The sequence below is a fragment of the Musa acuminata genome, chromosome BXJ1-5, assembly GCF_036884655.1.
Source record: "Musa acuminata AAA Group cultivar baxijiao chromosome BXJ1-5, Cavendish_Baxijiao_AAA, whole genome shotgun sequence".
NCBI classification, from domain to species: Eukaryota; Viridiplantae; Streptophyta; class Magnoliopsida; order Zingiberales; family Musaceae; genus Musa; species Musa acuminata.
In genome coordinates this window covers 7,953,298-7,966,540 of record NC_088331.1, presented here as the reverse complement: position 1 = coordinate 7,966,540, position 13,243 = coordinate 7,953,298, and the positions used below count along the sequence as shown (strand labels likewise).

General features: G+C 42.2%; 3 protein-coding genes across 5 annotated transcripts; all 3 read right to left on the bottom strand.

The window, feature by feature from the left end:
• Positions 1-1,804: 1,804 nt before the first annotated feature.
• Positions 1,805-2,593, bottom strand: LOC135675215 (bZIP transcription factor 27-like). Its single transcript, XM_065185491.1, has one exon. It carries the CDS (start codon positions 2,591-2,593, stop codon positions 1,805-1,807), a length of 789 nt encoding a protein of 262 aa, XP_065041563.1.
• Positions 2,594-3,152: 559 nt separating this feature from the next.
• On the bottom strand, positions 3,153-7,552 carry LOC135673527 (CSC1-like protein At4g35870). 3 transcript variants are annotated; one of them, XR_010513390.1, is made up of 3 exons: positions 4,868-7,552; positions 3,437-3,866; positions 3,153-3,337 (listed from the first exon to the last, which is right to left on the bottom strand). XR_010513390.1 is itself a non-coding variant. In XM_065182566.1 (1 exon), the coding sequence occupies exon 1, from the start codon at positions 7,190-7,192 to the stop codon at positions 4,823-4,825; it is 2,370 nt and encodes a 789-aa protein (XP_065038638.1). In that variant the 5' UTR covers positions 7,193-7,552; the 3' UTR covers positions 4,784-4,822. The 3 variants fall into 3 exon arrangements, 1 of the variants encoding a protein (XP_065038638.1); XR_010513389.1 differs by having other exon boundaries at positions 3,437-3,592; XM_065182566.1 differs by lacking the exons at positions 3,153-3,337; positions 3,437-3,866 and having other exon boundaries at positions 4,784-7,552.
• Positions 7,553-9,943: 2,391 nt separating this feature from the next.
• Positions 9,944-12,396, bottom strand: LOC135673526 (uncharacterized). The gene is made up of 2 exons (XM_065182565.1): positions 10,748-12,396; positions 9,944-10,657 (listed from the first exon to the last, which is right to left on the bottom strand). Exons 1-2 carry the CDS (start codon positions 10,975-10,977, stop codon positions 10,297-10,299), a joined length of 591 nt encoding a protein of 196 aa, XP_065038637.1. The 5' UTR covers positions 10,978-12,396; the 3' UTR covers positions 9,944-10,296.
• Between the last annotated feature and the right edge of the window lie 847 nt (positions 12,397-13,243).

Genomic DNA, 13,243 nt, shown 5'->3' with positions numbered 1-13,243 from the left:
TCGTGAAGAAAAGAATAGAAGATAAAAATAATTATTGAAGAAGTTTTATTGAATAAATGAAAATGTTTCAATACATTAACATGTTCCCTCTCCTATTTATACAAATTAGGAGAAAAGATTTCCCTCAACAGAATAGAGGATTTTCAATAGAGAGATTTCCTCGTATAGTTAGAGAAATCTTATTTTCTATCACCCCGAATGTTTTTATAGGTGTATATGATTAAGGAATATTTCATAGTATTCAGACTAATAAGAAAATATTCTTTTCGTAATCTATTGTTGATGTGACAATGCGATTTATGTCATCTTACGGCTTTAAGTATCATCTTCATCATCATCATACTATCGGTGTGAAATATCCGTGCATCAATAGTATAATATTATCTGTTGTCGCACAGCACCTTAAACTTACTCCCATCGTGATCATAAATCATCAACAAACTTTAAGGAGCATGTATCATTGGAAGCTCTCAACAGTCGACACGTAGTTTCGATAGGACGGGTCTCCCCCTTTAAGTCAGTGGAATCTAAGATTGCAGATGGCTCCCTCCCCACTTTGGGTAGTTGGCAGTCTAAGTGAGACCATAAAGGTTCACAGAGAACCTGCCCCATGGCGAGAAGACGGGTAAAGGAAGGAATACAAGTGGTGGCTTGATGACCCCCCACATGTATTGTGGTTAAACAAATCATATTACAGATGGATGGATATAAATGTATAATTAGATAATAATAAATATCCACATGCATATGGAGAATATAATATTTATTGGCTTTCATTTGACACTTGATCTTGACAAATACGACGAACCTACCACGATGAGGTTGAACGAGTGATCAAAATTTTTTATCTATTAAATTAATTAATATATTTATTACATACGATAATATAATATCATCATTTAAAATTTAGTTTTTCTAATAAACAGGAATTCATTAAAATCATTGCAACGTCATCGCTGTAGTCGGAGGACATCCAAGTTGCGAAACCGGGAACGACGTCCATCGTTTCACACCGGTGGACGGTGGAAGTAGCCAATGGAGGGGAATCCAAGGACAAAGGCAGGACCCACGTCGGTTGATGATGATGGCCTTTAACAGTCCCACGATGGAGGTGACGTCCCATCGGTGCATGCACTGTCGTGGGCTTTTGTCCGGGCATCGGACAGTCACCCCTCTCCTCCCCGCTGAAACTGGAGCGGCTTACCCAAACCCTAGACCGGTGCCATCCGTTGCGTACGAATCAATCATCTCGCACCATGACGCTTTCTTTTATCATTCCCATCCTCATATAGATGTTTACACTGTTTACAAAGGCAGCGATGCATACGGAGTATACTAATGTACACTGTGAAGAAAAGAGTGGGGTTCCCTACAGGAGGTATACGTATACCATTTCTGCACACCATTCTCTAGCCTTTGATACAACATCATTGAATTTTGTGCAGAAGAAGGGGGGCAGGGAAGAGATAAGAGAGAGGGGAGCTCCATGAGTCGTTCGAGGATCTCCGCTATAGCCTGCATGCGGTGCGATGTTGTTCTCCTTTCTCAAAATGGTGCAGTTGAGCTCCTCCGGAGTGTGTTCCTTTTGGAATGCTTGCCAGCCATTGCCAGACGTAGCTGCCCACGAAACCAGCAAAAGAGAACATAAATCTTACCGTATTCCCTCCACACGAGAATGACAGAACTGACCTGAAACGATTGATACAATGTATATATATATATATATATATATATATATATATATATATATATATATATATATATATATATATATATATATATATATATAATATTTATATTTGTATCACCTCCTCGAGTTCTTTCTGTAGCCTGGATTGCTCCTCCAACAGTCGAGCAACCTCCAGCTCCAGTTCATTGATATAAGCCTGTGATCAAGTTGGAAAGCTCGTGGTACAGTGAGAAGCCAGCAGCCAAGACATTTTAAGCAAACGGAGAGAAGGATTGGTGGAGATGCCTGTTTCCTGGCGCGCGATCGGGCAGCGGACTCCCGGTTCTTGATCATGCGCTTGTGCCGGAGGTCGCCGCAAGCAGCGGGGTCCTCCGACATCGCCTCCTTGGAGCAGAAGGAGAAGAGGCCGATGGGCGAGGGCGGGCGGACCATGTTGTCGGAGAAAGCAGGGGAGATGAAGGAGGCGCGGCAGCCGTTGGAGCTGGAGTTGGAGTTGCCATGGGCATCGGACCCCATGAGTTGGATTTCCAGACGAGGGCTCAAGCTGAGGGCGGTAGGGGGCATGGTGGAGGGCGGCAGCGGCAAGTTCTTGGCGGCGGCATGAGGCCTATTCAAGGGCCCTGCAAGGAAGTCCTGAAGGATGATGGCCCTGAAGGAGGGTGAGGCGGTGGGAGAGTGGCGCTGGTGGTTCAGAGGTGTGAGGAGCCTCTCCTGGTGGTGGAGGCTGCGGAGGCCGATGTCCTTCCAAACCTCCTCCATGGTCCTCCTCTTTGGTGCCTGTGGGAGGAGACTGGAGGTGGTCGACGAAGGTGAGGATCTTGATGACGATGAGGAGGAAGAGGAGGAGGACGCCACCCTGTTGTTAGTGCTTCCATGGTGGTTGCCTTGCTCTGAACGCCACATGACAACGGTTCTGAAGCGTGGCAGAAGCAAACGAGACAGCAGCCGAAGAGGTGCGGTCTTTATGGTGTGTCCTGGTGATGTGAAAGAATGGACAGTCCAGGCCCAGGCCGGCCCAACTTGGTATATAGTAACCCTGCACCATAAAAAAGAACCCGGTTTAGCCCGGTCCAGGCCCAGCCTTCTCCTGGCCTAGCTAAAACAATTCCTTTTCGATGCATAAATAAATTGAGAGAAACCCTTTGTACACGTAAAGCAAAACATCATAAAATATTACTGAAAAGCTTTTCTACAACTTCTAATCGATGATGATCATGTAATGTGTAATGGAGCAACTTACTGTTGTGTCAACATATAACAATCTAGGCGTGAGATACATGGTTTTCAAAATTACAATCATCACATATCAAATCAATGTAAAGTTGGATTATGTAATAGAAGTGATGTCAAAGAAAGAAAACCAATCAGGCCTACAAGCAAACTCAATTTCTGCAAATGCACACGCAGCATCGGCTTATTGTTCCAGTGTAGTGAGTACATCGTGAGACTAAAGGTTTAGTAATGGCTGAAAATTCTGAAAGCAGTTTCAGAGCTTTAATTATCAGAAGATGGATAAAGTATACAGTATCGTGGTTCAATTCGATCCAGATATGTCACCATTATAAGCCACATCTTCCCGACACTATCTCACAAGCAACACAAATGCACTTTTCATGACTGTCCTTGGGGGCAAAACAACTTGTCAACCTGTAAATACGACATGATTTATCGATTTACATCCTTAAGTTGAAGGACTATTTGCAGAATAAAAATAACGATAATAATAAAGATTCAGAAACACCATACAGTGAATCAGGTGGTTGGAACATGGAATCTGCAATTGACATTTTCTTTTTCTATCTCCAGTTTGCCTTCATGACAGATTGTTTTGTCCTCGTATTTACGGTGATTGAATCTACAATTCTGGCAGCTTCCTTGTCACCTTCTCAGGTCCATTAGTAACTGAGACAGCAAACCAGAAAGTAAAATAACAAGACCAAGAAAATTAGGTCCAAGTAATAACTGATCTTTGAAAACACCATGCTAAAACACAGTAAGCACAACTTAAAAGCTTTACCTACTAACTCTAGCAGTTGGAAGGAACTTTTCTGCTTACGGATCCCCAAGTTTTAAATGCCAGCACATAACCTCAGCAAACAAGTGGTTCTAATTCCAACAAGATCAAGCCGCCTTAAAAGATTTAACACTACAATTGTGAGGAGACTCACTGCTATCGCTGCAAATACCACAAAATTTAAACACCCTGGTACATTTAACTGGTAGGACAGGACCAAATTTACCAGTACAACTTGATTATTGTTTCACTGTTTGATGGGAAAACAAGAGGGAAGTTTTGGAGTCCAACCACAGGTACAACCATGCTAGTGCAATCAACCAAGCATGCAGCATTAAACCAAGTGTTTTTAAGCCACCAAGGATGCAGCTACATGTTGAAACCAACCACTGAACAATAAACAATTGAGTGCTGATTTTGTTTGGAATAAGCCACATGCGGCTTTATACAAAGAAAAATGTAGGAATAAGAAATGCAAGCTTTGCACAATCCTGTATTTACTTGTATCTTTGCATATAGACAATATTAATAATTGAATTTGCACCATTTGCATGTAACATAATGAGAAAAAGAAGCAAGAGATGAAGAGGAAGTTATAAGTTCGTAAGAAATACTGTAAACACATTGCAACTCTTATTGAATAAAGTGTGCTTTGTGATTCATATTTCAGCAACCAGATTAATATGCATATGAGGAATCACAAATGGAAAGCAGAAGAGATCATATTGAGTGCAAACTTCATGAGAATGATAGTGAGTAGTTCACAACAAAATTGTCTACTTTGAGAAGCCAAAAAGATCCTACTTACAGAATTAAATTAAAAGATAGTCCATCGACCTCATTGCCGAGAAAGATGAAATGTCACAAAGTCATGAAACCACCAGGTGAGTCACAAACAAAATATAAGTTTGGTGAGTTGCATAATGTGCACTTGTAGAACTTCGGATCATATTTAGAGTTCAATAAGGAAATGACAATTTTTTCGCAAATTTACAGACCTATAAAGTATTTAAATGCTGATAGTGTGAAAGATTGCTAAACCAATAAAAGAAAAAAAAAGAAGAAGATAACAATCACGATTTGAATAATCACAAGCTGGTATGAAATTTCAGAATCTATCAAGATTGATATACATTCCAATTAAATTCAAGGTTTGAGAAAACCTCATAGTCAGTTTGCCCATCTACAAAGCTATCGATGTTCTGCATTCCTTCTAATAAAGATGGTTGAAATCCATCAATTCTGGAAGGGAGCATTTTATAGCACAATAACAACCCAAGAATGAAAATAGCCTGCAGCTTTGTAGAGTCCCCCTGAACTGTGAAGAATAGTAACATCGACAGAAGAAACAAGACCACACAGAAATGCATAATGCACAATACCCTGTCCATCAGCTTCCCATCATTACCAGCTGGAAAGCCTCGAGCTCTGTACACAAACAAGAAGTTGTACTTGTCCACCACATAGCGGTAACCAAAGTAGACAGCACCAACAGGGACCACAAGCGGGGCAAACAAAGAATAGATCATGGTCAGCGCAAAGATTGTCAGGTTGAAAGCATAGTACTGTGCAAAGTCAAATGTCTGCTTTGGGACATGGAAGCTCCTATTCACAGGGTACACAGAAAGATCATGTTCTTCAACCCCATTTGAACCATAAGTGTCCTCTCTCTCTGACACAAGAGGCATCCTTAGATAGTTTTCTTGGCCATTCTCTTCAAGTGGGTAGCCATCATTTTCCTCAGGAACTAGCTGAACCATGTCATTTTTCCGAAATTTCTTCAGTATGTTCTTTATCCAGGGTACTGGAGCCAAGAGATCAAAGGATATCCCCAGAAAAGTGCTTGTAATCAGAAAAGCGAGAGAGGAGAGGCATGACCTTGTAAGGAATGATGCACTCATGTACTGCTCGATACGCCTGCAATCTTCTCCATCCAAGTAACATTTCCCCATACCAAGTATTGCACCCTCCAGAGACGACTCAACCATTGCACGCAGAAGAATGAGATTTACCAAAAAGAAGCAAACCATTTTAAGCAATGCAGCTCTTTGCTCCCTAGAAACAGTAAGATGGCATTCAAACTTGGAAAGGTAGGACAGGGCAGATGGTATTATTATGTACATGCTCACAAATATAAGGACATTAGGCAAGAACTGAAGGATAACAGCCCCAAGCCAGCTCGAGCCTTCAAACCAAGTTAACCACAACTGAGCATTGTCCACAGCCTCAGCATTGATAATCCTTGCAGCACTCTTCATTGCATTAATCACTGCAAGAGGTGAACTGCAGAAGAGAAGCATCAAAAGAAGGCAACCATTCACAGCTATCTTACGCATTCTCAGTGAAACCTTGCTCAAACCCAAATGATTCCAATATATATCGACCGCAGGCGGGGCCCTCTCTACCCTCCATCGGTTCCGTCCGAGTTGGAGTTCCATCACAGGGAAGAACTGCCCAGTAGGTCTCCTCTTTCTCTCGGTTCTTAAATCCCTCACAGCCTTGTTGGTGGTGTAAACATCCTTAAAAACAATGAATGCAATTCCAGCACCCGGTGCCCGCCCTTCCTTGTAATCTAACAGTTTGGTTTGCAACACCGACCTCAGATCGTGCAATTTCTTCAGCCTCTCTTCCTTTGTAAGGCCCAACTTTACAACAATCATTGCCCACGCCTCTTTGGCTCTCCTCCATAGTTGATGCTGATTAAGCTGGCTACCGTATAGGTCATCATCGGACAGGCTTGGGGTTGCAATACGAGCTTCCAAGGAAGAGATCTCATTCTGGACCTTCGTCCACTTCGCAGCAAGATATTCCAGGGTGCACAAATCGAAAGGCACGATCACCCGGTAGACCTTCCCTGGATAGCGGTGCTGAAAGTACTCCTCCAGCTGGGCTTTATTGGCAGCTAGGCTTTTGGGGATCCCCTGCACCATGACGGTGAACATCGAGACCGATCCCGAATTGGGGTCGCTAGGGTGCCGGTTCCCGTCACGGAATCGAGTGATCCTGAGGTCATCTTCCATCCGAGAGATCCCAACGTGGGCAATGGCGACCACGATTGCCGCAAGAAGGAAGGGGAGCCAGAGCAGCGGCGAGCCTGGCCGGATGTGGGAGATGGTGGTGCGAGCAAACTGATCAGCGAGGGGCGCCGATCCGGCCCAGAGATTGAGTGGCAGCCCGGCGCAGAGGGCAACGAGAGCGACAGCGAGGAGGATGGCGAAGCTAGCGCGCTCGATGAGCAGGAATTGAGCAGCATCGGCGCCGCAATGGAGGGCGATCTGGGCGGTGGTGGCGTGGTAGACGGCGAGGAGCTTGGAGGCTAGGGCAGAGAGGCCGGGGGAGCGGCGGTGGTCAGACCGAAGCTTGACGAGAAGGAAGAGGAGGAGGCAAGAGGCGGCGCCAGCGGCGGAGATGTTGAGGAGGTACTGTATGCTCCCGTACCACGCGGCGGCGGGATCGTCGGGGTAGGGCGGGGGCGCGGCGGTCGCCATCGATGATGAACTCGAAGCGGAGGTCAATGGGAAGGAGCGATTCGCCTCATAGGACGGGGAAAGAGAAGGGAAGGCGGGGCCGAAACCCTAACCCTAATTTTGCGGGACGAGAGCGCCTGTGAGAGCGAGCGAGAGAGAGAGATCGGGCAGAGATGATCTTATCCGCCAGGGAAGGGGAGGAGGATCGCAGGAATGCGGAGGGCGTGGAGTCGGCGTTTGGTTTATTACCTATGACCGCGCCGGGAGGAGTATGCCTCGCGTCGGCGTCCGGTTCCACCATTTGATTCAATTTGGACACGGTTTGGCTACTATATTCCGACCCATGCTATTTTGCATGACCGGTCAACCCCATACCCCGACCGGTTCTTCTTCTTGATGGCATATTGCAGTGCTATTCGATCGAGATTATATACCAACCAATAATATTATCCGAGATCTAATCGACACGATTTTTTGTTTATGATAAAGCCTCCTATTTCCATAATACGAGTCTAAAATTGTATTTGAAATTTTGATGATGAAATATTTTTTTTTCGATGGTAGTGGATATTAGTATTTCATATCTTATTTTCTATAAAAGATTATAGTAAAGATTTATTAGACAAAGCCTCTTTGATCGTCAAATTATTATGTATTAAGTGTTAAAATTCTTCGAGTATTCGTTTACTAAGTTTAGAAGAAGAAAAAAAAAAAGTAATCGTTGGTTGGTCTTTACTATTGGTAATGATTATAAATTAATTAATATTATTATTTGGGATCTCAATCATTATTATTATTATTATTTAAAATAATTAAATTACTTTCTTATCTTAACTTAGGTGGATATCTTATATAAATATGATTTTTTAGAATGCATCAAACACTTTATATATGTTTTCATTTTGAATAAACATATCATATACAAATAAGATATTTTGAATTAACACTTTAGAGTGACTTAAGATGACCATTCTCAATAACTTCACTCGTTATGTAAAGGCCACTATTTCTATCCCTTCACTCTTTTGGTTCTTTAGCTGAAAATTTTAGAACCATGACGAGTCCTTTCATACCTGTAATTTTTTTATTTATTTTTGCATATAATCTCTCCATAAAAATCTAATGATATATTCTTTAGAAAATAAGAAGAAAGAAGCAAAAAAAAAAAGAAGCCACAATTTATTCTCCAAGTCCACCACTATAAAAAACTCTTACATGTTTTAACCATTTTCTAAGCATAACTTAGTTCTGCATATATTTTGATCATTTCACTGGTAATTTGTCTTCTATCATTACCAATTTGAGTATTTTGGGTTATCAGTTTGGAAAGTAGGGAGTAAATAAAAAATGAAATAGAAAAGAGCAAGGCTGTGAAATATAGATCTCCACTAAGGTTGTCTTCGTTACAAAGGTAATCCTCATAGTCCTAATTATTTCATCTAATACTAATCCCAGCTTTTGTAAATGTATTCTAATAAGAAAACCAGAGTTGGATTCGCCTCTGGGCATGAGTTGTAACACAACTCAACTCCGATAAGTACTTCCTCGTATCAGCAATAATATAATACTCGTAAATTCGTGATGATACTGGTTTTCTCCCAAAATATATAAATAACATCATAACAATACATATATACATATTATTTTTTTTCTTATCTCTTAGTGATGGGAAGTTATATATAAAACGACTCTTCTTCTTCGTTGAGCCTTACACGATAAGAAAAATAAGGATTCTTGTTTTATTATCTTTCCTAAAAAATTAAAAATTTTAATTTAATTTATGTTTCTTTATATGCTTAGATTAAATGTTGTGTTTAGTTTGAGATTTTATTTATTTTCAGATTTTGAAAATAAACATGAAATCATGTTAGATGGATTTTATGATATTTTATCGTTATTTTTAAGTAGATTGAATTGATATGGCATGCTGATTTATTTCGTTAAATACTTAAGCAGATTGAATTAATTATTTGATAACATGTCGAATATTGCAATCAACATAATTTAATGTTTAAATGAGACTGATTATTACATTTGTTAATTAGTTTTAATATCACATAATTGAGGGTTTTATTCGGTTAGGTTTCTCAGACCGTCTACTGGACTCAGTCAACGCAGCTCCCTTCGTAATGCAGTTTATTGTGCACTTGGAACTAATCATCCACCAAGAGATCCATAAAAACCTCAGTTAATAAAACAAATATGGATATACCAAATCAACCTCAGTTAATAAAACAAATATGGATATACCAAATCAGGTACACATTGAAGTTGTAAGTGTTAAGATTTTATTTACCATTCCATCACGGACAAAATTATAAATGAGATATTCGATGTAATAATTATGTATGTTTGTATTTTTTGGTTTGTTCATGTTTTTACAATAAAGGATCGGTAGTAAGTTAATCTTATTTTCTTTCAATTTATAATAGATATTGTATGACCGTTTAAAGTTTTTGAAGTTTAAAGTCTGAAGTTGCTTATAATTTGCATTCGTTATGAAGTGTTTTCTAAAATGTTTACTTGTGGATCCGAGTGAAATATTTTTTTTAATTCGTTTTTTTTTTTTTTTTTCTGTAGATCCTAAGAGACCATGAGAGGTTCCGGGACAGGTTGATATTTGTGGACGGACACTCATAATGCACTTAGGTAGAACTAACTAAGTATGTGATAATTCGATAAAATTAAAAATTTATAGACAACAGGAGAAAAATTAAAAGAAAAGGAAGACCATTATCTATAGCCTGAAGATAATTAATTATAAACATAATCTAAGAATAATGGAAATTTACTATAAGAAACGACATACATGAGAAACATCTCTAGAAATAAGAAGAGATAGCCACAGAGAACAGAATTCGAAGGAGGAAGAAGAAGATATTTTATGCAACGTAATGTCTGCCTTTTCTTCTTTTTTTTTCCCATGAATTATAATAATGATAACAAAAAGATAAACCAAACCTAGAAATAAAAGGCAAACAGGAGACGACGGACGGCCTTTTGCCGTGAGCATTACCCGTCTGTATCCGATGGACACCCGAAGCGCACACTCGAGCACCCGAGTAACCAATTCCTGATCTAAATCACCAAAATCATGCATCGATAGGTTCTCGACGATCATCATTTCAACAGTAGGAGATGTTGAGGGCCTTGATCTTGAATCGGTACCTGGGGGCGCGAGGGACGGTGTGGCCATGGCCGAACCCAAACTGGCCGTGGCCGCGCATCGCGGGAGGCCCGTCGTCGTAGACGTATCCGAGGAGGTGGCCGCACGTGTCGCAGAGGAGGCGGGTGCGTTTGCGCTGGATGCCCCAGTAATTGGGGGTCTCGAAGAAGGGCTTGATCCGGTCCTCCTTGGCGAACTGGAGCCGGGCGTCGTCCACCCAGGAGAAGGAGAAGGTGCCCTTGTTGCCGGCCTCGAAGTGGGCGTCCGCCGGGTAGAGGTGCGCCGCGCTCAGATTCAGATCTGCCCCGCATCCCGCACACCTATCAACGATGTCGCACACCGTCAGCCCCACACTCTTAAACAGCCACGCGATTGATTCACAGGGAGGGAAGAGAAACGAGTTGTTCTACCGGTAGACTGTGCCCATGCTTGATGTCGGATGGGAATGGTTTGGTCTGAGCGGCGACGCCGCGTTGTCGGTGAAGGCGAGAGGAAGGACGAGGAGGAAAAGGAGGAGAGGAGAGAGAGAGAGAGAGAGAGAGAAGGCGACGACGTGAGAGAAGAAGGGCAGCAAAACGACCCTCGGCTTGTGGTCCCTACAGCTTCTCCAACAACGAGCGGAGGTCAGTGAGTCAGCCATAAATCGGTAGGGAAAGTGTTGCTCAAAATATAATTAGTTTAACAAGTACCTCTAAATTAATTCGAACATAATAAAGTACTCATTTGAAAGATAACCAAGAAATTAAGAAATGATGCATACCAAGAAATCTTCTAATTCAGGATTAACAAGAAAATAAGTTTCTTTAAATATTTGATGTACCTATTAATGGAATTTTATTATTCCAAAATTTTGATGTATTGATTTCACTGATTGTATCCTTTAAAGAAAAAAAACCAAGATTTTTACATTTTTTTGATCTTGAAATAATTTGTGATTTTAACTTCAAATAAACCTCCTTTTCCATCTTAAATGGTCTTATTCTTGTCCTTGGGAATGTGGCTTTTCGTAATAGAATGAAATACAAAATCATTTTCTCAACTGGAAGATGATATTTTTTATTATATGTAAATTGGAGTATGTCATCTTTTTTTTTTGGTAATTATAATTAAATTTAAAATAAAAAATAAGTTGATTTAGATCGAATGATCTAATTAAATCGTATCACTGGTATTATTCTCCCCTTATCTTTAAATTGACAAAAAATATCCAAATAATACCCCTCATTTAAAATCTATCCAAGAAATCAGAATTACAAATCAGAGATGATTTTATGTAAGAACTCTAATTTAGGATTAACTATAAAATAATTCTAATTTGAAGTTAATGCCCAGAAGAAACTCGAGAATTTTCTATTCTAACGTGGCAAGGAAAGATCTAACGAGATTTTGACTACAGGGCATGATTTGCGATCAAAATTTCATCTCCCCGACACAAGAACTAACAAAGCTACGAAGCTACAGAGCCACTATCATCATGTGGTAGCAGAAGGAGATCCGCTGCTTATCCTAAATCTCTTCCGGTATGCTTTGAAGCTCCGGCCGCCACCGGCTCCGACACTGACCCTTCTCGCCTCTTTTCATGTGCCGCCTGCGGAGGGAGCGCAGCACCTGCTCCATGGTCGGCGACGCCGCCAGTCGATGACCAGCAGCACGGGCGCTCCGCTCCTGCCCCATCGCCGCCACCATCTGCTTCAGCTGCTTCTTGGTCACCACGGCCTTGACCTGGACCCCGCCGCTCTCGTCTTCCCGAGCGACGACGCTCCCAATTCTCGGGCACATCGACGGCAGGAAACGACCATCTGTCCTCGGCATCTCTTCTTCTATCGCCAAACAACGCACTCTGATCCTGGGCGAGAGGGTTTCGGCGTACATATATAAGGGTTGAAGGACAGCTCAAAGCTACCTGTAGTTGCGAGGGAATCTGCGGGCCGTATAACTTGTGATGGCGACGGAGAACAGGGAACACCGCCGCCCTACAGCACATGCCTCGCACTGCCCGCTGTGAACGCGTCCCCTGCGACATTCTTGCCGTGTCCACACGTGTTAGCATCTATCCAGAGGCGGCTAGGAGTGGATTGAATTGCCAAACAGACGCAAGGACACGATTCACCTGCTTGTTAACAACGTGGTGGACCTGTGCATTGGTTGATAGCGACGTACGACTGCGACAGAACAGCAGCAGCGTCGTTGCATGTGGAATCCGTGCTTCCGAGCGATTTGCTCAAATCACTCCTCGCCCGGAATCTCTGTGCAACCAATCAACTCGTTGGGTGTCCACGTCGGAACACGTAGCGTTGGCTCGCAGACGGAAGACCCATCGCCGACTGACGTCACATGGCACAGCCGGGACCCGCGGGCGGAGGACCGTGGCATGTGTTTTCTTCCGCAAGCATTGCGTGGGTTGGGATATGAATGCGCAATAATAATTGGATCTCAAACACTTTTCTCCTCCTAAGAAAGATTATGCTCTGATAATGTTTGACCACATAGAGAGAAGAAGATGAGTTCTCGTACGGGCGGCGGAAGAAGGTCGAATGCTTGTATTCGTGCTTCAGGTTCCCCGCCCACTTCCGCTTGACCTCCCTCGCCCCCATCACAAGGAACAAATGCAGGCCAACATGGACGTGAACCAGACAAAGCAAAACATACCATTGCCATGTTCTTGGAAATCCTATTGAAGTACAACACGCTTGCCGGACCTCTGAAACCGTGAAGGCTCGTCATGAATTGTTGGGGGTAAACTGATTGCCCAAGAGCAGCCGTACATATTAAGCGTCTGTTAGCCATGTCAAAATCAGACTGCTAGAAATTGGTCACTGACTGTGGGTTTCTCACAGAAAGGTGACAAAAACACCTTTTTTTGGCCAACATGAAAGGTTTTGAAGAAAGACGATAGTCTCCAAAGT